General features: G+C 41.3%; 1 protein-coding gene across 2 annotated transcripts; it reads right to left on the bottom strand.

The window, feature by feature from the left end:
• Nucleotides 1–952: 952 nt before the first annotated feature.
• RAP2A (RAP2A, member of RAS oncogene family) lies at nucleotides 953–16,172 on the bottom strand. 2 transcript variants are annotated; one of them, XM_087726817.1, is made up of 3 exons: nucleotides 15,388–16,172; nucleotides 5,713–5,990; nucleotides 953–5,215 (listed from the first exon to the last, which is right to left on the bottom strand). In XM_087726817.1, the coding sequence occupies exons 1-2, from the start codon at nucleotides 15,699–15,701 to the stop codon at nucleotides 5,753–5,755; spliced, it is 552 nt and encodes a 183-aa protein (XP_087582943.1). In that variant the 5' UTR covers nucleotides 15,702–16,172; the 3' UTR covers nucleotides 953–5,215; nucleotides 5,713–5,752. The 2 variants fall into 2 exon arrangements, with proteins under 2 accessions (XP_087582943.1, XP_013920058.1); XM_014064583.2 differs by having other exon boundaries at nucleotides 953–5,990; nucleotides 15,388–16,171.
• Nucleotides 16,173–26,889: the final 10,717 nt, after the last annotated feature.

Genomic DNA, 26,889 nt, shown 5'->3' with positions numbered 1-26,889 from the left:
TCATATCTCGGGACCCGCCACCCCCCCAAGTTTTCCTTCTCGGTATCAGTGCCCGCCCTCTGGAAAGCGGTATCTCCCCCCCCAAAAAAAAGATCTGGATGGCCCCACTCTGCTGTTACTTTGAAGAGCTCTGAAGATCTGGTTCTTTATCCAAAATTACAGCATAATGTAATGTTCTCCTTTTGGTGTTTCTTTTCCCAAAATCCTTGGTGTGGTATCATTTATTTTTTACTTGGTAACATTTTTGTTATACTGTAGGACCTCATGTCATGACCATAATTAGTTCCATAACTTTGGTCGCAATTTAATTTGGTCGTGACACAAACCTAACCAAAATTAATGCAGTGGCCACACGAGGTCGCTATTGTTTGGCGCTTACAAGAAAAATGACGCGGAAGGGGAAATCAGCTGCGGCTGTGTTTGATCACCACACGAGTATATGTTCGTGACCAGATTCATGAATTTTGTGGGGTTTTTGGGTCAGATTTGGTCATGGTCAGAAGCGTTTGTGACCAAAGGTTTTACTGTACTGGGCAATCTCAGCGGTCACTGAAGACAATGGGTCTGTCACAGCACCTTTAATCTATTTTTAAAGCTTGGTGTGCCCCCCCCCCCCATATACACAGATACGCACACACAAAATATGGAGGAAAATCCTGTGTTAGATATAAGCCTGAGAGTAGGCACTATCTGGTTCATATTTCAGCATCATCCATATACTTTTAGCTAAGGGACAAGGTATTAATGATGCTTTAAATACAAACACAAATATTGACATGGAAACCTTTTACAGGTCTGTGCTCCAAATTTAGGATTCTTCTGTATCGCCTAAAAGAGAAAGGTTGAACTTATTGTATAATTGCCCTTCATTTATTCTGTAATGTTTTTTGTCTTCTTTAATGTTTGCTACACCAAGAAACATTTAAAAAGACCAGCGCTATTGAAAACTTCATAGAGTTGTAAATTTATTCGTGAAAAGAAGAGAGGGGGAGGACAAACAAGAAAATTTGGTTTATACTGCTCTATACAGCTACTTTTGTTTGCAACACACACATCAATACATGGAAGCAAAGCTACTTAGAGCCCTCCAAAGGGATTTGGGCCAAAACTGAATGAATGAATGAATGGAGTCAATTATCCAATGTAAGACCAGCTGATGGCTGCATACAATTAGCTACATTTGTCAATCTTTGCAGCCCTAGCTGGGCAATATACAGTTCCCACAGCAGTCTTTGGCATCAGAGGACTTACATATCTTAAGAACCAAAACCATCTAGTACAGTAGTTATTGCCACCTGTAATTCTTATAATGACGGGTTTTAGCAGGATTGTCATGATAACAATGCAATAGTGAATCAATATCAGTGCAAACTTTCTTCACTAACAATATGACAAATATGTTCCTTTTTAAAGAAGCATTCTAATAAAGGAGATCTGAATTTGGAATACGTGAAGAATGTAGTTAGGTTTTTGCTTTATTCTCAAATAAAAAGGAATACGAGAAGACAAGCCAACAGACATTTCATTAAATAAATTTATTTGTTAAAATAATTTAACTCCAGATACAACTGCTGAGTTTGCATTGAGTTCTATGTACAATTTGTTTTATTTTGAAATAGTTCGATTTAAACAACTGATAACTTATAAAATGTAGTATTTTTTTCCCCATTTATCAGTTGTAACAGAGGTCCACAGTCAATTGTTAAAGATGCTTATTCAACTCTAGAAATGACAAATTGTCAATGGTTACATTTGCAAAAACACACTGCAATCCCTTTTTAAAACCTGATCGAAAATTCAGAAAGGAGAAATTCACAATAAAAGTTGCCAAATTTGCTTTATTGTGGAGTTATTTCAGTTTTATTGAAGACCATGTGTCACCTCACCCTAAACCTTTAAGCGGCATATATGACAAAAAATACTAGCATGACCAAAAAAAATGTGCTGATAAAAAAATAATAATGCCAATTTTAAATAAAGGGGGTATACGATAAGGTAGTCCTTGACTTACAACAATTCATTTAGTGACCGTTCGAAGTAACGTCACTGAAAAAAGTGACTTACGACCATTTTTCACACTTATGACCGTTACAGCCTCCTCATGGCCACGTGACCAAGATTTGGATGATTGGCAACTGGTTCATACTTATGACTGTTGCAGTGTCCCTGTATCAAGGCCTTCTGTGACCTTTGTGCAAGCAAAGTCAATGGGGAAGCCAGATTCACTTAACAACTGGGTTATTAAGTTTAACAACTGCAATGTTTCACTTAACAACGGTGGCAAGAAAATGTCTCACCCAGCAACCAAAAAATGTGGGCTCAATTACGGTCGTGAGTCGAGGGCTATTTGTATTTATTGTTGGTACCACCAGATGAGGAATTCCTCAAAAACTGCTATCGATACTTCCACGTGTGCTGAATCATCTTACAAAAACATTCTGCACAGATGTTTGAGTTGTTCAACCAGTTTCAAAGGAAAAGAGGGACTTACAGCTGCAGAAAAATACAAAGCTCTACGCAAAGAATATCGGGTCTTTGGATGAACTGATAATATTTTAAGGCATGTTAGTCCTCCTTCCCAAATTATGTCTACTAGATCTGCTTAGGATGCAATACAGGTAGTTAGTCTCAACAAACAGTCCCAAGGTAAGTAATATTGCCGACCAGATAAATTGGAACATGTCACCAATACGTATAAAGGCTACTGTCTGTATGCTGGAAGTGTGGCATATATAGTGCCAGAATGACCTTGTGGCCAAGATTATTTTGCTTATTTTGATCTAGTTTTTAAAAGCTGTGTTCTGGGACAGCCAATGGCAAGATCATCTTTACACAGTGATGGCCAGAAAAAAACAAAGTTGCTCACAGTTACAAATTGGGAAGGGTAACGATTGACACAGGAACACACTCTTGCATTGGCACTAGGAATCCCTTTTAGCTGCCACTAATTCTGTAGGTGTACACCAGGGGTCAGCAACCCGTGGCTCTGGAGCCGCATGTGGCTCATTCAGCTCTCTGCTGCGGCTCCCTGTCGCCGGTCAGCACCACAATTTTGAGAGGAGCTTCTGGTTTGATGGGGGGGGGGGGAAGCACTGTGTGCCAGGAGGAGACTCTATGGCAGGGGCGGTTTTTCCGTCAGCTCCACAATTGATAGGGCTTTTGGTTAGGACAGATAGAGGAAAAAGGATGTCGCGCTAAGAGGACACTCTATGGTGGGAGAACTGAACTTCCGGTCAGCTACAGAACTGAATGGGGGGCTTCCGGTTAGGACCTTTATGGCTCTTTGAGTGTTTAAGGTTGCCAATCCCTGGTCTACACACATGACTTGAGAGAGAGGGAATCCACATAACTATTACTGATAGCCTGGGATATCCCCTCTTACTGATTTATATCATTTGGTCAAATATACTGCACTACTCAGTGACAGTCTAAATTGAATATAAATTGTTTCTTGGAATTAGCATATCACCTGCTTTTGTATGAAAGTATATTGTTTAGTCTGTAAGCGAAGATTATACACTACAAAGTAGTTGTGGTTTTTTTTCCCCTCAAAGCTTCCTATTAAAATAATGCCTTGACAAAAATAAAGAAATGCCATTTATGCTCCTCATTCTTTTTACATCAAATAATCTGACATGCAATACAGGACTTCTTTTTGGAATCAATCAGTATAAGATGCACTCAACACTCTTCTATACCTGCTTATTCCACTTTTATTTGATCAGTGAAATTATTTTCTGGCATACTGCTGCACAATGTTCCTTCTAAAAGAATTTAAAGATTATAATTCATCATTTTTGCCTTAATACATGGAAGTTGCCAATAAAAGCTGCATTAAGGTTCAGTAATTCTTAAAGCTGAGCAAGAGGTTTGGGAAGGAATTACATTTCTAATACAGGACCTCACTGTTTAAATGACAACTCTTTGTTTTTCTTGATTATGAGGGAAAAATAATTCAAGAACAAAGGCAAGTATAGCCAATAACCATCCATCATTATTGTTAGAAATTGATCTAATCTAAATTAAATGTGTTCTACTGTGTAAGGTATAAAGTGGCCAAGTGTTTTTTTTTAAAAAGGCGTTTAAAAATTCATTTGCTTTTGATACCCTTTAGATTGCAGTTTGTTTTTCTGCTGATCAAGGCAAAATCTCAGAACTCAAGTTCATTACAGCATTTGTAAAAAGTTGCACTCACCAACACACTCACACCCATACACAGAACATACATTCCTTTCCACTCATCTACACAAGAAGTTACAGAACCACGTCACAAGATTGAAAAACCAATCTTTCAGGAATAGTATTTGGACCATAGGCTCAGTTATATTGTATTGTAAAGGCCAATTTATCCATCAAGGTCCATTATCATTCCACCATTTCAATCTTACCAGACTTTCTGATTGGAAACTTCCTCGGATTGTAAGACATAATAGATATAATTGGTGCTGTTAAGTCATGCAAATTTTAAGTATTTCACTGCTATTTAAATTAAAAATTAGAGGCTGGAGCCACCATTTTAAAACAATGCTTTCACTCACTATTTGTCACAGCAATAACCAGGGCAACAGGATCACTTTTAATGGCAGCACCTGACTAGCATGTTAGGCAATTGAAGACAAAAAATCCTTTTTTTTTTCTCATTCCCACATGGAATTAAAATATTTTGTATTCACCTTCTGAGACAAAGTAATTCTACACAGTTAACCAGAATCGCCAACATTAAAAGATATAAAGTGGCAAAATTAAAATTCCATAGCTCAATTAGTATATCACATCCAAGACACAGCCCTTAAAAGGCAAAAAATAAACTGGTATCCTTAAAACTAAAAAATAGAGGATGCTTTTACAGCCTCTGTGAGGTTTCTGCAAAAAGGAACGTCTGAATACAACATGGCTTCATTTTCCTTACAAGGTGGTACTTGTTAATGTGCTAGCAATGTTCCTCATTAGTAAGGCCAAACAATTCTATTTTTACCCCATCATGGCTGCTTCTTCCTGGATCAGTAAAGAGAGAAATGCATTTCCTGCTCTTGTAAAGCAAGGGCTGGTTTGGTATCTTGACTGAACAGCAGCTGAAGCAATCCACCATTTTCTGAGCAACAATGCAGAATATCTGGCATATTTTAATGTTTCAGTGTTCTCTTTACAAGCTGTTGGTTTGTTCGTTTTTTCCAGAGCTTCTCTCTTTCCGTTCAAGTACTGATGGAGCATTTTCCTTTTTGCATTATGGGATCACAGAAAATAATGAATGTAAAAGAAATAACAGAACTATATATTAGCTTGCCAATCAATTGATCAACACTTGCGTCAAAAAATAAAATTAGCATATTTGACTGATTTGGCCACAAGTGATAAAAGTCCTGAAATTCAGTAAGGAGATACCTTTTGTTAAATCTTTCCTTATCAGTACAGAATAGGCAAGAGTGCAAAAGGTCTTTGCTGGTGGGCTCCTTTTCACCGAAAACTTTTCTTAATTTAAAGCAGTAGCCAATGTGCACGGATTGTGCTCACCCTGTAATCTGTTGGCTAAGCCAGAGTAGAACATGCAGAAGTTGTGCTGCAGGCAAATAAAGCTTCTCAATTTCTTTTTTTATTTCTTTTTAACTAAACCGATCCATATTTATGTTTCACTTGGAGGGTCAGTGCTACTCCACTTTGAATTTTTGACCAACTTTAAATCACAGAGTGAAATAGTCTATTCTTTCACCTTACCCAAATACAGCAAATGAGGTCCAATTCCATCCTTGGAATGCTATTGTATATTACATGCAGAGCAGCACGGGTCATCTTTATCCGGTTGAGAGGCATAGTTCATTTGTCTGACAATCTCTGCAAAGAGCTCATCCACCATGGTTTTGCTTTTAGCAGATGTCTCCATAAAAGGACAACCCCATTCTTCAGCCAGAGCTCTGCCTTCACTGGATGAAACTTCTCTCTCACTCTCCAAATCCACTTTATTTCCAACCAAGATTACAGGTACCTTCTCATATCTGCAATTAGAGGTAAAGAAACAAAGTTGAAGTCTTTGGGCATCTTTGCAAAGATAAAAGCAGTCAAAATTGTCTCTGCTCTCAGCCATGAGGGTGGTCTTCAGCACAGTCTTCTACAAAGGCTTCATTTAATGAACTTCAAACTAGGGGACACATTATTAAAGTTTTACCCATTATTTAAAGTTTAAAGGCAGGTATTCAATCTCAGAACTGGTTTTTCTACAGCCCCTAAAAACTGTGATTTATTCACATGCATAATTATGGGTAGTTTACAATTTTTAAAAATCAGCAAAAAAAAACAAACCCAAACAAACCCCAAGAAGATACAAATAAAAAAACCCTATAAAATCACATTAAAAATATGACACATTTGGTAGCCAAGTTACCCAAACAATCAAATCATTCAGTATAACCATCAAACCACTTCTGAAAAACTTGCCATGAAAACTGGTCGGATCTATCCAGATAGTCTCTGAGAATTGGATATGATTGAATGGAACCAAAAAAACCTGTCTTCTTATCCTGCACAATTTGAATTCTGAAATCTAAATATTGAAATTCAGTATCCATAATCCAGGGCACATACAGAATATATTAGTTTGAGCCGGGGTGGCACAGTGGTTAGAATGCAGTACTGCAGGCTACTTCTGCTGACTGCCGGCTGCCAGCAATTCGATTCTCATCAGCTCAAGGTTGACTCAGCCTTCCGTCCTTTCAAGGTCGGTAAAATGAGGACCCAGATTGTTGGGAGCAATAGGCTGATTCTGTAAACCACTTAGAGAGAGCTCTAAGTGCTACTGTGATTGCGATTTTGCATACATGAGCATTGCCTAAGTATTGTACATAATCAGCATGATAAAAAGTAGACAGACGCAAGACTGAATCACTGAAATTATTTTCATGAACTCTATGAAATGACATTGAATCTTTTTAGAATTCTAATTTTGCAATCATCCACAGTTTCAGTGTTCTAACTAGCAACATAATGTCTCTTACTTTAAAAGCTTGAATAAGCTAATAAAGAAAATACTGCCAATATCCCTGTAATTTTTGAAAATGTTTTTGGATAAACAAGTGTGATGTTTGGTATACTGTATCCACTATAGTGCAATCTAAAATACAACAATCATCTTTATTCCATGGAAGATAGTTCATGCAACAGTAATAATACAGTTTGTTCATTTTTTATTAATTGTAATGTATGAACCCGCCCATTATCACTTAGCTTTAAGGGCAAGCAAGCCTTGTGGTGACTTATGACCATTTTTGCACTTACAACCATTGTGGCCACCCCATGGTCACATGATCAAAATTCAGAGGCTTGGCAACGGGTTCATACTTATGACCGTAGCTGTGTCCCAAGGTCATGTGATTATCTTGGGCAACCTTCTGACAAGCAAAGACAATGGGGGAACCAGATTCACTTCAAAGTGCGGTTAAATATCCCGCACTGTCAATTGGCCATGCAAAAGTATCCCTCTGTGAAACGCCCAGGATGAAAGGATGGGCTGGTGGACCAATGGCAAGAGAGGAGCGCTGATGCACAGCCAGCTGAGTAAGAATGCCACTATCGGGTCAGCTGCAGTGGGAATCTTGAGATGAAGTGGGCATGTTAAGGCAGCCATGTTCAATTGTTCTAGAGTCTAGACCCTAATAGATTGATTTTCACTATCTTCCTCATTAGATGTAGAATATCATTGCTGGCTACTTCTGGTCTCTTCAAATTCTTCTCCTAAAATTTGCTCTTCGTAGTGTGAATGATCCATTGGATGGATCTTTGGGGCACCACATAGTTTCTGTTCCTGCTCACTAGTCTGGGTTTGGGTTCATCCCCACACTAGGAAGAGAGGGGTCTGACCATGATGCTACATCCCTCCCTCCTGCACTGACATTCCATCTATATATATAAAAGCCAAATACCACTCCCTCATCATGAAATCTCCAGAACCATAAAGCCCACAAACCTGAAATTTGGCACATATGTTCCTCTTGGCTTCTAGGTGCTTGCTAAGAAAGGATTTTTTGAAATGACCATCAGATCCTTAGTATTTCTTATACAGTAATTAACACATTCTGATGCTAAGGAGTTCTATTCCCCCTCCCCAGCTAAGAAGAACTCTGTTCCAACTGCCAGTTGCCTTATATTAACATGCTCTGATAAGAAGGAGTTAGACATTCTACTCCCCCTCCCCACTTTAAAAGAACTCTGTTCCAACTGCCAGTTGCCTCACATTCCATTACCTCAGTTCAAACTGGCAGATGTTCCATGCTTTCACTCAGGAGCGGTCTGGGGCTCCTTACAATGCTAAACGTCGGTACCTCACCAAAATGTCTACACCTTCCACTTATGGAACTGCTTCCGGACTCAAGGTGGCGGGAGCAATATTCCCTTATGTGTTTCAATCACCGATCACCACTTAGCCAACGGATTGAACTGGAGTGAACCAGATTTCTCCTGCATTGCCCGATCACATAGTTTTGTCGTGAATCATGGGTATCCAGCTAGTATCTAATAAGAGCCTTCTTTCTTCTTTTGCTTCAAACATGGCAAGCAAAATAGTCCAAAGATTACAAAGTGGCAGAAGAACAGGAATCATCCCAAGATTTTCTTGGTCTGGTGACCTCAGTCTTCTCCAGAATCTTATTTGCAGGGTCCTTGGGTTCTATCTGAACTTGGTTATTTTCTTAGAGAATCTTAGTTAAAGGAGAATACAATTCAGTTCTAGGACCTATTGTTCCAGTCTGAGTGTGTCAAACTGCAGAAGAGCCTTGTTGGCCAGCAGTTGGAGTTCCTGTGACCTTTTGCTATAGCAACCTGTACCAACCTAACTGTGTTTGCCTTCCTTCCCTTCATTTTGAGTTTTTCGGGACTCCCATCATCATGCTGCAGCAGAAGACATTAGAGAAGATGAAGCGATAATGATTGGGCAGCTGTCTGGCTTCCTTGATGGAGATAGTGGGAGGAGCTACTGCTGTCATTGATAGTTTCTATCAACTAATGGCTTTTCAGGGTGAGCAAAAGCAAACAGGGGGGGTCACTGTTAATTGTATGACAAGAAAATGCATCTCCTCTTGAGTAAGTAAAGGGCTTGCACATCTTCCTTCTTGCATGTGGGATCCAGTCTCTAGGACCTTCTGTCTGGCTAAAAAAAAGGTGCTGGCATCACCCTATCTGCAAAAGAGGCACTGACAGCCTCCTACGTTCATGGCATCTGAGGGGGGGGAGAGGAGAATCAGGTTGCATGAGTGGCAGGCCAGGGGATGCACGCGTCACAGCTTAACTTGCACAAATGGTGGGCTGGTGCGGACCCGCATGTGTGCGCAGCTCAACTTACACAGGTTGAGCTGTGCACGCGTGGTGGCCCGACATTCACACAAGTGTGCGCACTGGCCAGCCATTTGCATGGCCTGGTTCTGAATAGACCATGGCCCGGCAGTAGCCCATGGCTCGAGGACCCCTACTTTATGGTCAAGCTTAATATATTGTTTCAGAGTTTTGACCAGTGTTCTCGTTAAATATACTTACTCAGCTTTGAAGAAAGGAACAATATTTTTTGTTCTCTAAACTTCTGATGCTGTTACGTATCCTGTATTGGATTACATATATGTCAACCAAAGTAGAAAAACAAAACGACAATCCTTTTCATATTAGTTGCATTCTTCCCCATGACCAGGAGGGGCTGACGGCAACTTTTCCACTTATCAAATGTTATTAAAAGGCTGCAGCTCACAAAAGCTTATGCCTTTTAAAAAAACATGTTGTTGGGGGGAAAATGCTAGGATGTTTTTTTCCTAATGTGTTACTACCACAGATTAATACAGCCTTCCTCCTACAGTATCCCCCACATTATGTGACTGATTATACCCTGCTAACTCTAGAGTGTCAAGAACCTAAAGATGTTTGCATATCCCAGCTAAACTTATGCATGTTGAGAGGAAAATATATGTCCAATCCCATCAATCATAGATGAGGCAGCACAGTGGTTATTACAGTACAGTAATAAAAAGTCAAGATTAAGTCATTCTGATTTTGTTTAACTCAAATTAGATAAAATGTTCAAATGCATATTGTATAACATTTTGGGGGGGGGGGAAAAAACAGAAATTTTGGAAAGTCCAAAAATAAAAACTGCAGGATCAAATGTCTATGTTAATTAGGATATTTCCCTCAAGTAGTTTTTCTTAACCTTCACTCTTTGTACCGTGATAACAAATTTTGATTTAAGACCCACTCAATCATGAAGCTCCTGGGGGGAGCCGAAACAACCTCACAGATGTGTGAGAAAGTAAAACAGGAAGAGAGAAGATACCATCTAATCCCGTGATGGCAAACCTATGGCACACATGCCAGAGGTGGCACGCAGAGCCCTTTCTGCTGGCACATGCACCCTCGCCCCAGGTCAGATCTCCTTGGCATTTCTTTCGTGAGTTTCTGTTTCTTTGCAAACGAGAAAAGCTCACGAAAGAAAAAGATCTTATCTCTTGAGGCACTGCCAGTTTTAGGATGCCCCGCCTCCCGCCAACCCGCTGGTCTTCAGGTCTCTGCTGTGCATGTGCGCATTTGTGTGCACGCACACCTTTCAGTTTGGGCATGCGGGCACGCCGCAGTTTGGGCACTCGGTGTCTAAAAGATTCGCCATCACTGATCTAGTCTAACAAAGAGAAGTACTAGGGGTGACATGATAGCAGTCTTCCAATATTTGAGGGACCGTCATAGAGTGGACAGGGTCATCCTAATCTCCAAAACATCTGAGGGGAAGACAAGAAGAAGATGGACGGAAATTTAGCAAAGAGAGATCCAACTAGAATTAAGGAGAAATTTCCTGTTGGTCAGAAAAACTGATTCAATGGTGGAACAGCTTGCCTTCAGAAGTTATGCGTGCCCCATCACTGGACATTTTCAAGAAGAGATTGGACAGCCATTTACCCGAAATGGTATACGGTCTCCTGCTTGAGCAGGGAAAGAACTCCAAGGTCCTTTGCAACTCAGTTATTCTAAATTCTGTGAATAAAACCTGCAGACTTTTCCCTTTCATGGTGTTAAGCCAAATCACTGCCTTTGAAGACAAGGGCTCGGGGAATTTGAGATATGTGCAGCTCCCTAAGCAAAGGCACAAGTTTCTTCCCAGATTATTTGTCTACCTGCAATAATGCTTCCACATCAAAGATCCCAGTCTGGGAGCATGGGAACCACATCCTGTATTATACTATTAAGTTGTCACTCTGCATCTTCTTTTTCTGTTTTCCATACCAGAAGGAGCAAAGAAACATTTTTCTTTTTTTAGCATTTCCAAACTTGGGGCTCCCCAGAAAAGCTGGAGCTGCAACTCAGAGAACAAGCAGCGATGGTAACTGATGGCAGGCTGCCCTAATTCAGTATAATACTGTGTTATAGTTACAAAGTTTTCTTAAACAAGATGCAGTAACAACTCCGAACAGAGAATACAAATGCCACTGCCTCAGCATTTACTGTGGTTTTCTTCATTTACAGTACAGTGGTATCTCGGTATTCATCGTTAATTGGTTCTGGGAGGCGAGATGAGTACCAAACAAGTTTTTCCCATAAGCAGTAAGGTAGTGAGTCACAAAGAAGCTGACACCGACAAGCTCTAGCTTGTGCATTGAGTACCAGACAAATGATGATTATCAGGAAAAAGTTCACATCAAAATGCACGGAGTACCAAATTCGATGAGATTCAAAGTGTTCAATACCAAGGTACCACTGTATAACAGGTAAAGTTATTCAGCTGTTCAACTGATCCTTGTCTATAAGCATTTTACAATTACATGAATTAGCAGCATATCCACCATGTTCGCCTGAACAACCATCTGAATTCCTTGTCATTTAATGGACAGATGCAATTCACTTTGCAAAAATATGGAACTACTTTTCATCTGTCGCCTGGGCTTCTTTTAAAAAATTCAATCTGTTTTATAGTGCTGGGATTTCCTAATGGTCCCCTATCCAAATACTAGCCGAGGGAAATTCTGCTTTAGCATTCTAGGACAGTGTTCCCCAACCTTGCCGGATTTGCGGCCTGGTGCAAGGGGGTGGGGAGAGGGAATGGGTTTGTGCGAGAGGCAGATGCACGCAAAGCTTCATTTGTGTGAGTGGTGGCTGCACAGGCGAAGTGGATGCCAGCGCCCACTGCTTCTGGGAGTGGAGTTGGGAGTGATGGCGCCTGTCAATTGCGTGAGTGGGGCTGTGAACGCCAGCATTCACCTGTGAGTCACGCTACATGCACGTGCCAGCCCGCAGCCCGGTTAGAAATATGCCATGGCTCGGTAATGGGCCGCAGCCCACAGGTTGGGGACCCAGGTTCTAGGATACATAAGGTTGGATAAGTGAGTCTACTTTACCAGTTTAGTATTCCTTAGAAATAAAAATTGAAATTATGCAATGTAGGGTCTTCCCTATCTTTTTCTTACAGAATTTAACCTTGGTTCTTATCTTTATAGTATAAGTTATAAAGTCAAGTTATATAGTGGGTTTTTGTTGAAATAGCCTGTACCTTGTCTGTGGAAATTCTCAGTCATCCAGGCCAGAGTTAGGGGGTGAGTGGAAGGATAATTTACTAATGACCAGATGGCTGCAAAGAAATATCATCCTTCCACCACCACCCCATCCTGTCAGAACTAATCCTTCCATCGTCCCCACCATCCTGCAGAACCAATGAAGCTTCTTGGGATCAGAAGCTAAACATCTTCCTCAAGGAAAAAACAGTCCAGCTTCCTTTTGAAAAAGCACCTGGTGTATTTTTGAAAAAATCCTGTTACTTGAAATACAGTACTCTGCCAGACAAACTCTTTATATACAACTTGGAACCTAGAATAGGGTGGGAATAAACCTTGGAGGTCCTCTAGTCTGACCCCCTGCTCAAGTAGGAGACCCTGGTCTATATCATTCTGGGCAAATTGCTGTCCAGTGTCTTCTTGAAAAGCTCAGTGATGGAACATCCACAATTTCTGGAAGTAAGCTGTTCCACTGATTACCATGTTTTCCCCAAAATAAGACAAGGTCTTATTTTCTTTTGACCCCAGAAATAAGTACTTGGCCTTATTTTCGGGGAGGTCTTATTATTTTTGAGGTGCAGGAGGCGGTGAGCGTGGCCACCTCATTTCTGCTGTTGTGTTGCAATATTTTTGGGGAGGACTTATTTTAGTGCATGTGCTCAAAAGCCCGATTGGGCTTATTATCCGGGGAGATCTTATTTTTGGAGAAACAGGTACCTACACAAATTGTGGGTGTTCCATCACTGGCATTTTCAAGAGACTGGACAGATATTTGTTCAGCATGATATAGATAGTCTCAACTTATCACTGGTTGCTTCAAAGTTGCATTGAACAAAATCTACTTATAATACAATTTCAAAGTTATCATCGCCACACAGAGAAAGACACACACAGAGTCATGTAATAGCTTTTTGGATGCTTGGCAACAGGCTCACATTTAAAGCTGCTTGCAATGAACTGCAGTCATGACTGCAATTGTTTACTTTTTTTGCCAATTTCCAGCAAGAAAATGCACAAAATTGGATTTTTAAAATAATATAGCATTCACTTAATGACTACCTCAAAAAATGTCATTAAATCAAATCATGTAATGAATGACCCGCTAAACCACCACAATTTACTACCACAATTTTGGGTTCCATACGTTGAGGATTCCAGAACATTAAATAATTTGTTCTGAAATTAACAGTAGTTTTGATGCTTAATTCATTTTTATGGAACCCAAAATTGTGGTGGTGGTTTAGCGGGTCATTCATTACATGATTTGAGCTGATTTTATGACATTTTTTGGGTAGTCATTAAGCGAATGCTATATTATTAAGAAAATCCAATTTTGTGCATTTTTTGCTGGAAATTGGCAAAACATTGTATTCAGCGGTAGAAAATGAAAAATCCAAAACAACTAGTTTAATGTAAAGATAAATCATTCATGTATGCACACATGAGTGTGAACACATGACAAACACAGGAATAGAGAGTGCGGTAGAGATGTCAAAATCTATGGAGCAGAAAAATTCAGATTGTTTAAAATTAATTGAGAAACAGTATGTGGGAGGAATGTAATGTAATACAATAAAAATACACATAAACACACACACACATGTATATTAGGGGCATGTAGCAGAGGTTGTGTAGGCTGAATGAGATACCATACAGAGCACCGGAAGTAGATGGAAGGAGGAACCAAAAGCTCTGTGTGTATGGAAAAAGAACAAAATCTACACAAGGGCAGAGAGGACAGAGAGAGCTGGATGCCAGGCGCTCCGTGGACGAATAGCCATAAGATAAAAAAGAATGACAAGATCGATTTGCTCAATGTGAGCACATTTGGGCAACACAGATATGGATTAGACCATAGTGACCATAGCAATTCAGAGGAGGAGATCTCTGCAAGAGGCTATTGGCCAGTCTCTCTGCAGCATTCAAAGAAGAAGAGCTGCAGGCAGAGATGGATGGATGAAAGCAGGCATGAGTCAGAACGAGGCTGAATCAATGGGGCTTACATCACAGAGGCATTTGCCCCGGCAGAACATTTTGATATAAGGAGGAATAAGAGGAAATATTCCACAGAGCAACTGAAGTGTGTGTGTGTGTGTGTGTGTGTGTGTGTGTGTGTGTGTGTGTGTGTGTGTGTGAGATTCATGCAGGGGAAAAGCAGATGGGAGTTGCAGAAACAAGCCTTATCAGGAGCAGGGAAGGATGATGGGTCCATGCTTTCTGCAAAGCAAACAAGGCTTCTGGGAAAATGAGCTCTGTGTATGTGCGCGCCTGCGAGCGTGAGAGAGAAAGAGGGGGGGGGAAGAGAGAGACAGACAGACATTCATTCATACAGGGGAAAAGCAGATGAGATTTGAGCCTTATCAGGAACAAGTAAGGATGATGGGTGAACGCTTTCTGCAAAGCAAACAAGACGGTGTGGGTGTGGGTGAGAGAGAAAGAGAAAGAGAGAAAGAGATATTCATACAAGGGAAAAGCAGAGGACATTTGACCCTTAAGCCTTATCAGGGACAGGGAAGGATGGGTCCATGCTTTCTGCAAAGCAAACAAGGCTTCTGGGAAACTGAACTGCAAATATATAGGGAGGGAGGGAGGGAAGGAGGGAGGTGTGTGTAAGTAAAATTCATACAGAGGGAAAGCAGGTGGGAGTTGCAGAAACCTGGCCCCATCAGGAGCAGGGGAGGATGATGGGTGCACGCTTTCTGCAAAGCAGGCAAGGCTTTCTGGGAAACCACCGGCCACCAGGATCCCAAAGGAAGGAGGGGGGCGGGATTTGGGTGGAGTAACGAAGAGGGAAAGAAGCAGGGATCTCTCTGGGTTAAAGGCGGCGGGGGGGGGGAAGGGGGGTTGTCTCTGTCCCATCCCCTCCCCCACCCACCCCCATCACCTCTTGACGCGGATGATCTGGTCGCGCATGGGGCGGATGTCCTGGAAGCTCTGCTGGTTGACCAGGCTGTAGACCAAGATGAAGCCCTGCCCGTTCTTGATGTACAGGTCCCGCATGGAGGCGAACTGCTCGGTGCCGGCGGTGTCGAGGATCTCCAGCACCGACGGCGAGGCGTCCACCTCGATCTCCTTGCGGTAGAAGTCTTCGATGGTGGGGTCGTACTTCTCGATGAAAGTGCCCGTCACGAACTGCACGGTGAGCGCCGACTTGCCCACCCCGCCCGAGCCCAGCACCACCACCTTGTACTCCCGCATCCTCTTCCCACGCCAGAGCTCGGTCGGCCGCCGCTCATCCGCCGCCTCGGGCGTCACCCGGCTGCCGCCGCCGCCGCCGCCACCGCATCTTCCGCCGCCGCCATGGCTTCAAACGACGAGGGAATCCAAGGGCGGAAAGGAACCCGAAGGCGGGGAGCGCGTCAACCACCGCTGGCTCGAGGCGATGCTCGCCGATGGCCGGAGCCGCCTTCGAGGGACCACAGCGAACGCGGCGGCGGCGGCGGCGGCGGCACTACTGCTGCTGGCGCTGCCAGGACGCAGCCCTTCCCGCCCCCTCATAGCCCGTAACCGAGGGAACTGCCAATCAGGTCGAAGCTGGGCGTTCCGTCACGTGGTTGGCTCGCCTTCACCAATGGGCGCTGCCGGAGAAGCTGAGCGACACGCTGCCCTTCTTCCTGCCTGCCTTTCTTTTCTCCCTCTCGCTCGCTTTTTTGCCCCCTCCCCAGCTTCTCCGCCCTTCTTGCCGCCGCTCTTTCTCTTTGTAGCCTAGGAAACAAGAGACCCGCCTTTTTCTCTCCCCCCACCCCCTCCGCCCGTAGGCCAGGGCGAGTTTCGAGGCCCATAGTTTCAAAGGTTTCCCGTCGAGAAGGGCATTCCCCTCACGGGCATGTAACCGAGCGGGCCAATCAGCCGGCGAGAGGGGGCGGCGGCGAGCTCTGCTTGCTGCTGCTGCTGCTGCTGTTGGACGGACGGGAGCGAGACAATAAAAGAATCTTTGGAGATTCTCTCTTCTTGTTCCTGGTTATTAAAATGTCGCGCTTTGCTCTCGCTGGGGAATGGGGGAAACTGTTCCGACTCCCTGGGGGAAATAACAGATTGAAGGGACCTTGGAGGTCATCTAGTCCAACCATCCTGCCCAAGCACAGACCAGTGGGGCCTTTCCTCCAATAGCAATAACACTTAGACTTATATACCTCTTTAAAGGTAGGGGTTCCCCTCGCACATATGTGCTAGTTCCCGACTCTAGGGGGCTGTGCTCATCTCAGTTTCAAAGCCAAAGAGCCAGTGCTGTCCCACGATGTCTCCATGATCATGTGACTAAAGGTGCACAGAACACTTACCAAAGGTGGTTCCTATTTTTCTACTTGCATTATTTACATGCTTTCAAACTGCTAGGTTGGCAAAAGCTGGGACAAGTAACGGGAGTTGACCGTTACACAAGTGCTAGGGATTTGAATCGGCCAACCTTTGATTGACAAGATCTCCGTCTGAGCCACTGCGTCCACAGTGCTTTTCAGGCCTCTAATCTGCCTACTCGTTTGACCGACCTCGGAAAGGTGAAAGGCTAAGTCAAACTTTGAGCCTGGTGAGATTCGAATCAGCAGAAGTAGCCTGCGGCACAGCATTCTAACCACTGGGCCACCAGGGCTCCTAATGTTACTGATTAAATCAATATTATTGATTTAATCCTTCAACTGCAGCACCCCTCAGACCCTGGCCTGGAGCTGGTTTGGAGCAATGAGTGTTGTGGTCAAACCTGTGCGGGATACAGGTAGTCCTAAAGTTACGACCACAATCGAGTCCAAAATTTATGTTGCTAAGTGAAAAATTTGTCAAGTGAGTTCCCCCCCCCCATTTTGCGACTTCTCTTGCCAGAGTTGTTAAGTGAATCATTACATTTGTATAGTTAGTTACACGGTTGTTAGGTGAATCTGGATTCCCTGTTAACTTTGTTGGAAGGTCACAAAAGCGGATCACGTCATCCTAGGATGCTACAACTGTCATAAATATGAACCACTTGCCAAGCATCTGAATTTTGATCATGCGACCATGGATGGGGATGCTGCAACGGTTGTAAGTGTGAAAAATAGTCATGAGTCACATTTTTCAGTGTCAGTGTAACTTTGGTCGCTAAACAAACTGTTGTAAGTTGAGGACTACTTTCAGAGTAGTCTTTAAGAGTGCAGACAACAGATTTTTTAATGTGAGCCAGTGTGCTCACATTAAACAATAAAGCTTTATCTTAAGAGGCTCTAGCAATGTGCTTCTGATTTTAAGAATGACCGGAGCTGATTTTGGAAAACTAGGCAAGATGGGCTTTTTATTTATTAATCAAATTTACATGGCTGCCCATCTCCCTGAAAAATGCAGGCAGTCCTCAACTTACGAGAGATCATTTAGATCACTGAAATAAAAGTGACATGGCCGTTTTTCACACTGATGATCATTGCAGCATCCCTGTGGTCACATGATTTAGATTCGGATGCTTGGCAACTGACTCACTTTTATGATGGTTGCATGGTGGTGGGGCCATGTGGACGCCTTTTGTGACCTGACAAGCAAAGTCAATGGAGTAACTACTACAGTCACTTAACAACCATGTTACTAATTTAACAACTGCAGTGATTCAATTAACAAATGTGGCAAGTCGTAAAATGGAGCAAAACTTACATAAACAAATTTCTCACTCAAAATTGAGTCCAAAATTGGGTTCAATTTTTTTTTTGTAAGTCAAGAACTACCTGTACTTGGATGGGAGAGAATCAAGTTTTCTCAGGGGAATTGCATGCAGTTGAAAAAGAAGGCAAGGGCCAATTGCTAGAGAAAACTATTGATGAGTTCCCCTTCTCTTCCCTCATCTAAATCATTTGTGAAGTTATTGAAGAGTATTGGGCCTAAGGCGGAATCTTGTGGTTTTTACTTCCTTCCATGTAGATGTAGTACTATTAAGAACTACTTGTTGAGTATGGTTTGTCAGCCAGTTGCAAATCCATCTGGTGGTAATATTTCTTAGGGCCAGCCCAGGAGTTTGCTGGCTGTCCCTCTGAATTCTTGGACGTAGGTTGCAACTGATCACTTTCCTTGCTTGATGGTTTTGATCCTGATTTGGGGCCTCTCAAATCATTATTTCACGGCCATCGTGAAAGCTTCAAAGTTGTGTAACTCTTCAGCATCTTCATCGTGCAGTGCTACGACCCAATTATCCTCACCTTTCAGAGCTCTGGTGACAGAGCACCACTATGGCAGATATTTTAATAACTTGATTTTATTACTGCCAGAACGTAGAAAATGTCAGACCCGCCTGAGCTAGGTCCCTAAGGAAGAAAGAGCCTCGACTCCATTTGGTTAAAAAGATAGATTTTTTTTACTAAGGATTAGTGGTTGCAGCAAAAGCAAGGCCAGATCTGAATATTCTTGTGCAAAGGTTACAATTTTCCCCCTTCCCTGGTCCTTCCCTGGGTTAATTTTTTTTTTGTTAGAATCAAAACATGAACCCTGCTATTACAAGAAAAATATGTTAAAATTAACATAGCAAGTTGATTTTATAGAATAGAATAAAATAGAACTTTTTATTGGCCAAGTGTGATTGGACACACAAGGAATTTATCTTTGGTGCATATGCTCTCAGTGTACATAAAAGGTGGGGGGAGAAAAAATACATTCATCAAGAATCATAAGATACACTTAGTGATAGTCATAGGTTACTAATAAGCAATCAAATTATACTAGGAAACAAACAGAACAATATAAATCATAAAAATAAAAGCAACATGGTTATAGTCATGAGTGGGAGGAGAAAGGTAATCATAAGATACAACACTTAGTGATCAGTGGTGGGATTCAAAAAATTTAACTACTGGTTCTGTGGGCGTGGCTTGGTGGGCGTGGCAGGGGAAGGATACTGTAAAATCTCCATTCCCTCCCAATCAGCTGGGACTCGGGGGGCAGAGAATAGATGGGGACGGAGCCAGTCAGAGATGGCATTTACCGGTTCTCTGAACTACTCAAAATTTCCGCTGCTGGTTCTCCAGAACTGGTCAGAACCTGCTGAATATCACCTCTGTTAGTGATAGTCATAGGTTACTAATAAGCAACCAAATCATAGTAGGCAGTGGTGGGTTGCCAATTTTTTAACTACTGGTTTGGGTGGGCGGAGCCTTTTGCCGCCGCTACTATTCGGGCCGAACCGGGAGCAATCCACCTCTGATACTAGGAAAAAAACAGAACAATATAAATCGTAAAAATACAAGCAACATGGTTATAGTCATAAGTGGGAGATGATAGGTAATAGGAAGGATGAGAAGAATAATAGTAATACAGTCTTAGTAAATAATTTGACAGCGTTGCGGGAATTAGTTGTTCAGCAGAGTGATGGCATTCGGGGAAAAACTGTCCTTGTGTCTAGTTGTTCTGGTATGCAGTGCCCTATAGCGTCATTTTGAGGATAGAAGTTGAAACAATTTATGTCCAGGATGTGAGGGGTCTGTAGATATTTTCTCAGCCATTTTTTGACTTGTTCAGTACCGGTAGACAGGTCCTCAATGGAAAGCAGGTTGGTAGCAATTGTTTTTTATGCAATTCTAATTATCCATTAAAGTCTGTGTCTGTCTTGTTTGGTTGCAGAACCAAACCAGACAGTTATAGAGGTACAGATGACAGACTCAATAATTCTTCTGAAGAACTGAATCAGCAGATCTTTGAACTTTAATAAGATTTGTATGCCGCTGACTCCCTTGGGACTCTGGGCGGCTCACAACAAATAAAAACATTTAAAATATTTAAAAAATACAATGTTAAAAATTAATACAACATCCATTCCATCAGGTGGGGCTGGAAATTAATCAACAGCCCCAGGCCTGCCGGAACAGCCAGGTCTTAGTCGCTTTACGGCCAGGTCCAATACCATGTAGGGCTTTAAAAGTAACGACTAGCACCTTGAAGCGGGTCCGGAGACCAATGGGAAGCCAGTGCAGCTCATGGAGGATAGGTGTAACATGGGTGTATCTAGGTACACCCATTATTGCTCGCGCGGCTGCATTCTGGACCAGCTGTAGTCTTTGGACACTCTTCAGGGGCAGCCCCATGAAGAGTGCGTTACAGTAATCCAGATCTTTGGGCAGTTTGAGCTTTCTGAGTTGGCGCAGAAAGAACATTCTTTGTTGTGCTTTTCTCATGATGTTTTTGATGTTAGGTGTTCATTTTGTGATATGATAGAACCTAGAAACTGGAAGATTTTTACTGTTGATACTGTGTTGTCTAGTATTGTAAGAGGTGATAGTATAGGAGGGTTTCTCCTAAAATCTACCATCATTTCTATGGTTTTGAGTTTGCTTAGTTCAAGATTGTTCCGGTTGCACCCCAAGGCTAGTTGTTCAACCTCCCGTCTGTATGCAGATTCGTCATTGTCTCGAATGAGACCAATCACTGTTGTATCATCTGCAAACTTCAGTATTTTAACAGGGGGACCTTTTGAGATGCAGTCATTGGTGTATAGAGAGAAGTGGAGAGAGTGTATTCTCTTTTGCTAATTGTGCATGTATCTGATATGATTTTGCCTACCGAAAATACGACATGTCCTGACAATAAGGCCATGCCACATTTTTCTGGTGGGCAAAAATATAAGCCCTCCCCCGCAAAAAAGCCTCCTGGACAACCCCCCACCTCCGGCCAGTCAGAGCACCGCTCACCAACCTAGCGGTATCCCAAAGGTGCCAAGCCATGGGAACTGGGGGGGAGGCAAAGGTGATCGCATTGCTTGGCGCCTTCGGGATACCTCCCAGCTGAAGAGCGGGGTTGCTGGGTGGCTGCTCTCTTGCAAGCAGGCTCCCAAAGAGCCAGGCACAGCCTCATGGGCGAATGGCTGTGTCGCACTGTGTTGAACTGTTGAACTGTTTCACAACAGTTCACGGAAAATTGGTGAAAGTGCTATTGAAAAAAAGGCAAGCAAACATGAGCCTTGCTGAAAAGGAACGTGGCTTCTGTAAGTTCTTCCACGCTTTTAGAAGGTACCAACCAATAGGTATTGCATATTTGAATTTTCAGAAAGATTCTGAGAAAGCCGTTCCTCAAAATCTCTTGAGCTATTGTGGCTGTTGTGGCATAAGGTAAGTGCTCTCATGGCTAAGCAACCCATTATTATTTTTTAAAGAATAAAAGCTTTCAGTGGCTCCTAATTCTGACAACTGGTTCAGAAGCAGCAGAAGTAGAATTTCTGGTCACAGAAGGGGGTCTTTGCCTGGATGTTTTCCAAATGCATGCAGTTGGAACTTGGAAAATAGAACTAGGCAAATCTTACAGAAGGATATTTCTGATGTCTTAATGGTTAGATTTATCCCTTACTGTATAATTATTTACCAAATGTATAGCTAGATTCCAAGGAATCTATAGGTACTGTGTTTCCCTGAAAATAAGACTGGGTCTTATATTATTTTTTGCTCCAAAAGATGCATTATGGCTTATTTTCTGGTTAGGTCTTATTTTCATGGAAATACGGTACTAAATGCACCCATCTGGCATACAATCTTAACTGGGACTTATTTGAGGGGGCAGGGCTTATATTACAAACATCCTGAAAAATCAGGCTAGGACTGATTTTCTAGTTAGGTCTTATTTTCAGGGAAACAGGGTAGTCCCTGACTTACAACAGTTTGTTTAGTCACCATTCAAAGTTACAATGGCGCTGAAAAATGACTTATGACCATTTTTTTGCAGTTACAACCTTTGCAGCATCCCCATAATCATGTGATCAAAATTTCAGATCTCTATCTAAATATATTGTCTATTTATTTTTTAGCCTTCTTCATTTCCAAACTCCTTTTTTATTCTCCCGAAGAAGACTTACAATACAATAGCAGAGTTGGAAGAGACCTTGGAGGTCTTCTAGTCCAACCCCCTGCCTAGAGAGGAAACCCTATACCGTTTCAGACAAATGGCTATCCAACATCTTCTTAAAAACTTCCAGTGTTGGGGCATTCACAACTTCTGGAGGCAAGCTGTTCCACTGATTAATTGTTCTGTCAGGAAATTTCTCCTCAGTTCTAAGTTGCTTTTCTCCTTGATTAGTTTCCACCCACTGCTTCTTGTTCTACCCTCAGGTGCCTTGGAGAATAGTCTGACTCCCTCTTTTTTGTGGCAACCCTTGAGATATTGGAACACTGCTATCATGTCTCCCCTAGTCCTTCTTTTCATTAAACAAGACATACCCAGTTCCTGCAACCGTTCTTCATGATTTAGTCTCCAGTCCCCTAATCATCTTTGTTGCTCTTCTCTGCACTCTTTCTACAGTCTCCACATCTTTTCTACATTGTGACAACCAAAACTGAATGCAGTATTCCAAGTGTGGCCTTACCAAGGCATTATAAAGTGGTATTAACATTTCACGTGATCTTGATTCTATCCCTCTGTTTATGTAGCCTAGAACTGTGTTGGCTTTTTTGGCAGCTGCTGCACACTGCTGGCTCATATTTAAATGGTTGTCCACTAAGAGTCCAAGATCCCTCTCATAATTAGTACTATTGAGCAAGGTACCACCTTTATTGTACCTGTGCATTTGGTTTTTCTTGCCTAAATTTAGAACGTTACTCTTTTCACCATTAAATTTCATTTTATTAGATAGTCCCCAATGTTCAAGTTTGTCAAGATCCTTCTGTATCTTAAGCCTATCTTCTGGAATGTTTGCTATTCCTGCCAGCTTGGTGTCATCTGCAAATTTGATGAGTTCCCCATTTATTCCCTCATCCAAATCATTGATGAAGATGTTGAAGAGTACTGGGCCTAAAACAGAACCTTGGTGTACTCCACTGCATACTTCCCTCCATGTAGATGCAGTTCCATTGAGGACTATATGTTGAGTGCAGTTGGTTAGCCAGTTACAAATCCATCTGGTGGTGATGCTGTCTAACCCACATTCTTATCTAGTAGTAGGTTATGGTCTACCTTATCAAATGCCTTACTGAAGTCCAAGTAAACTATATCAATGGCATTCCTCTGGCCCACTAATTTGTCACTTTGTCAAAGAATGCAATAAGATTAGTTTGGCATGATCTGTTTTTGACAAACCCATGTTGGCTTTTGGCTATTACTTTGTTTACTTCTAGGTGTTTGCTAATTCGTTGCTTGATTATCTTTTTCAGAATCTTTCCTGGTATTTAGGTCAGGTCTGTAGTTTCCTGGATCTATTTTTTTTCCTTTTTTGAAGATGGGAACCACATCAGCTCATTTCCAGTCCTCTGGCAGTTCCCCGGTGCTCCAGGATCTCTGAAAGATATAGTTCAATGGTTCTGAGATCCCGTCTGATAGTTCCTTCAGAACCCTGTTATGTAATCCATCCGGTCCTGGTGATTTGAACTCATCTAGGGTAGATACCTAGGGTAGGTGCTCACTTACCATTTTCTTCCCTATTTCAACTTGTGTTCCTAATCTGATTTTTGTGGTGCTGTTTTTGATAGGTTGGACTGTTTTGTCCCTTTGTGTAAAGACAGATGCAAAAAATGAGTTAAATAGTTCTGCTTGGCAACTGGTTTGTATTTATGATTGTTGCTGTGTCTCAAGGTCATATGATCACCTTTTGCAATCCTCTGACGAGCAAAGTCAATGGGGAAGCCAGATCCACTTAACAACTGGGTTATTAACTTATCAACTGCAGTGATCCATTTAACAACTGAGGCAAGAAAGTTTGTAAAATGGGGCAAAATTCACTTAACAAATGTCTCACTTAATAACAGAAATTTGGGGCCCAATTGTGGTCTTTAAGTCAAGGACCACCTGTATTTAAGAAGCCATTAAGAAGAAGAATTAATGCTTCTTTATATTTAAGGTATATAAGAAATACTTTAACCAACAGTTCGGTTATGTACTCTACAGGATGACATCTCATTCATATATCTCTCTGTGATCTCTGGATTCTTTTGCAATCATACTGATGAATGTAGTTATATGAATCCTGAAGATTAGTGACAGAGTTTTCTATTGTTTTGTTGTAAAAAAGCACAATAAAATCATAATGTAATGGTGATATGATTGCTGGACTGATTACATGCCGTCAAGTCAGTGTCAATTCTTAACAACAGCATAGACCTCCAAAATGATATGTTCCTATTTAGCTCATCAAGTCCTCCAATAAAAAACCCCCAGAGATTCCAGTGGGTTGTCCCTCCCCCTCACACCCAAGTATACATTAATGAAGTTGAATATTTTTATAGTGCTCCAACAAGACAGCAGAGGACAATGGATCTATCTTGGCCAAAGTGAAGACTCATTAAAATTTCAGGACTGTGATAGATATGCAATAGACGTTGGGCACAAACCCACTGAACCAGGGGTGTCAAATTTGATTTTATTGAGGGTTGTGTTTGACCTTTGGAGGTGGGAGGCATGGCCAGCTCAAAATCACTCATGTTGGGGGCGCCTGTGGTGGCCTGAGTGTTCTGCCAGTGAAAATGGGCTCCACAGCGCCATTTTCATCTGCGATGACCTCCTGCAACCCTCTGCCAGTGAAAATGTAGCTTGAGAGGACCGTGCACAGCCCTCCCAAGCTTTGTGTTTGCTGGCAGGGGCATCGTGGGCTGGTCCTTCACTGTTTCCAGGGTGGCCCAGATTTAAGCACCCCACAGGCCAGATCCTGCCAATGGGCCTTGTGTTTGACACCCCTAGATTGAACATTCAATGCCAATTGAGCCAAACAATGTCCACAATTTTTGAAATGATAACCTCTGACAGTTCCAATGCATTTTTTCCTTTCAAAGAGCATTATCAACTTTAAAGTACTTTGAGATAGCTGGTATCAAGCAACAAAACTGAGGGAACAAGGTGTTGTTTTACATAAGTTTGATACTATATGGTGTTGCTCCACTGTGAACTGAAAATACAAAGTATATCTGGCACTACTGTCTGAAAGCAAACCACTGGTAAGTTTCCTATTTATTTGTTTTAACAAGCAAAAACAGATGCATATTTCCATTCAAGCTTTTTGCTTCTCTGTCTCATAGAGAACACTGATATACTGGCATGATTTTAAAAGGCTTATTTTTATTTTCATGGTTGTACATAGGTAATTAAATTATACCTCAACACACTTATAAATGGGTATGTATGCTACTATATAGTTAATGACATGAATCAATAGGAGGGATTTATTTAACTGTTAGCAGTGTAAATAATTTTGTATAGAGTAGACAGATTAAGATACTTTGATGAAGACCTTACAAAAAGTATAGGCATATCTCAAATAATATGAAATTATGCTCCAATTTCTAGTTTAGCATATTATATTGGTCAATTTGCTTCAAAGAAAATTATATATATATAGAGAGAGAGCAAGAAGCATAGGGATTAAATAAATTATGGTGAATATGAGAAGAATAGAGCTCAGACTAGTAATTTTTTCTTTGGAAATAGCTATATATATATATATATATATATGGGCCAAGCCTATACTTTCATAATTTCGGCTGTCCTAGATGGTCTTGCTGAAACTAATAGAAATAAGTTACTTTTGCAATTGGACATTACATTTGACATACACATTCACGATTAGTTTAGCATGTACAGTATATGTACATGTGTGTGCACATGTATACCCACAAATACATACAAGTCAGAACTTGTTTGGTGATCTCATATAAAGCTAATGTTAGAATGAAGTTTAATTTGGTTTTGTTTAAATGTCAAAATCTAGAAACTGGTGAAATTAAGAAACTTGTTAAAGTGAGTACAGTCCTTCCATGCAAATGCCTGAAGATTAAAATAACCTAGATAGGACTGAAATCAAGTAATATTTCCTTTTCAAAGCAGAGGAATGTTAATATGCTTATAAAAAAGGACAACAACCTGTTCATGAAGGTGGAATTAGAGCAGAATAAAAATGGAATTGTTGACCATAATGTGGCAAAGACAAATGGAGCAATGTTTCCTTAAAAATCTGTAACAGGGTAGGTGAGGGACAATTTAAGGGCTATATTTTCAAAAGTGGACTGTATAGGTATCAATCATATTCAATGTCATTTTTATTATTTGTACATTCTCTGTGACACATACTTTAAAACTACCTAAACCACTTATTCCAACATATCCCCAAGGAGATCAACTTGATCTTTATCTGGAAAAAATAATTTAATATATTGATTAATGTAGGAACAGAACATATCCAACAGAGGGGATCTCTCTGATTCTTTTAAAAATACATTTTCTTTTGTTCAGTCTTTATCCAGGAAGAAAATTCACAAATGTCTTAAAAGTCTGTTTCTTAATAGAGTAAATAATATCAGAGTGATTCTAAGAAAATAATTGTTTAAATGTATTATGTTCATATATTTTTTCTACAGTTTAAATATTTTAAGCATACATAATTTGCCATTTCGTATTGTTGAATCATCTACCAAATATTTAAATGGACCATTAAAAACTTATTAACTAGCACAGAGGTTAAGTAAACAGCCAAGTCAACAAA

Source organism: Thamnophis sirtalis, unplaced genomic scaffold (genome assembly GCF_051295495.1).
Source record: "Thamnophis sirtalis isolate CommonGarterSnake01/CBP01778 unplaced genomic scaffold, rThaSir2_p1.2 scaffold_12, whole genome shotgun sequence".
Taxonomy (NCBI): domain Eukaryota; kingdom Metazoa; phylum Chordata; class Lepidosauria; order Squamata; family Natricidae; genus Thamnophis; species Thamnophis sirtalis.
This window is presented reverse-complemented; position numbering and strand designations above follow the sequence as displayed.

Coding starts and splice junctions, on each gene's coding strand:
- RAP2A (XM_087726817.1), bottom strand. CDS start 15,701: ATGCGGGAGTACAAGGTGGTGGTGCTGGGCTCGGGCGGGGTGGGCAAG. Junction 5,991..15,387: donor CAGATCATCCGCGTCAAGAG/GTGATGGGGGTG, acceptor CTCTAATTGCAG/ATATGAGAAGGTACCTGTAA.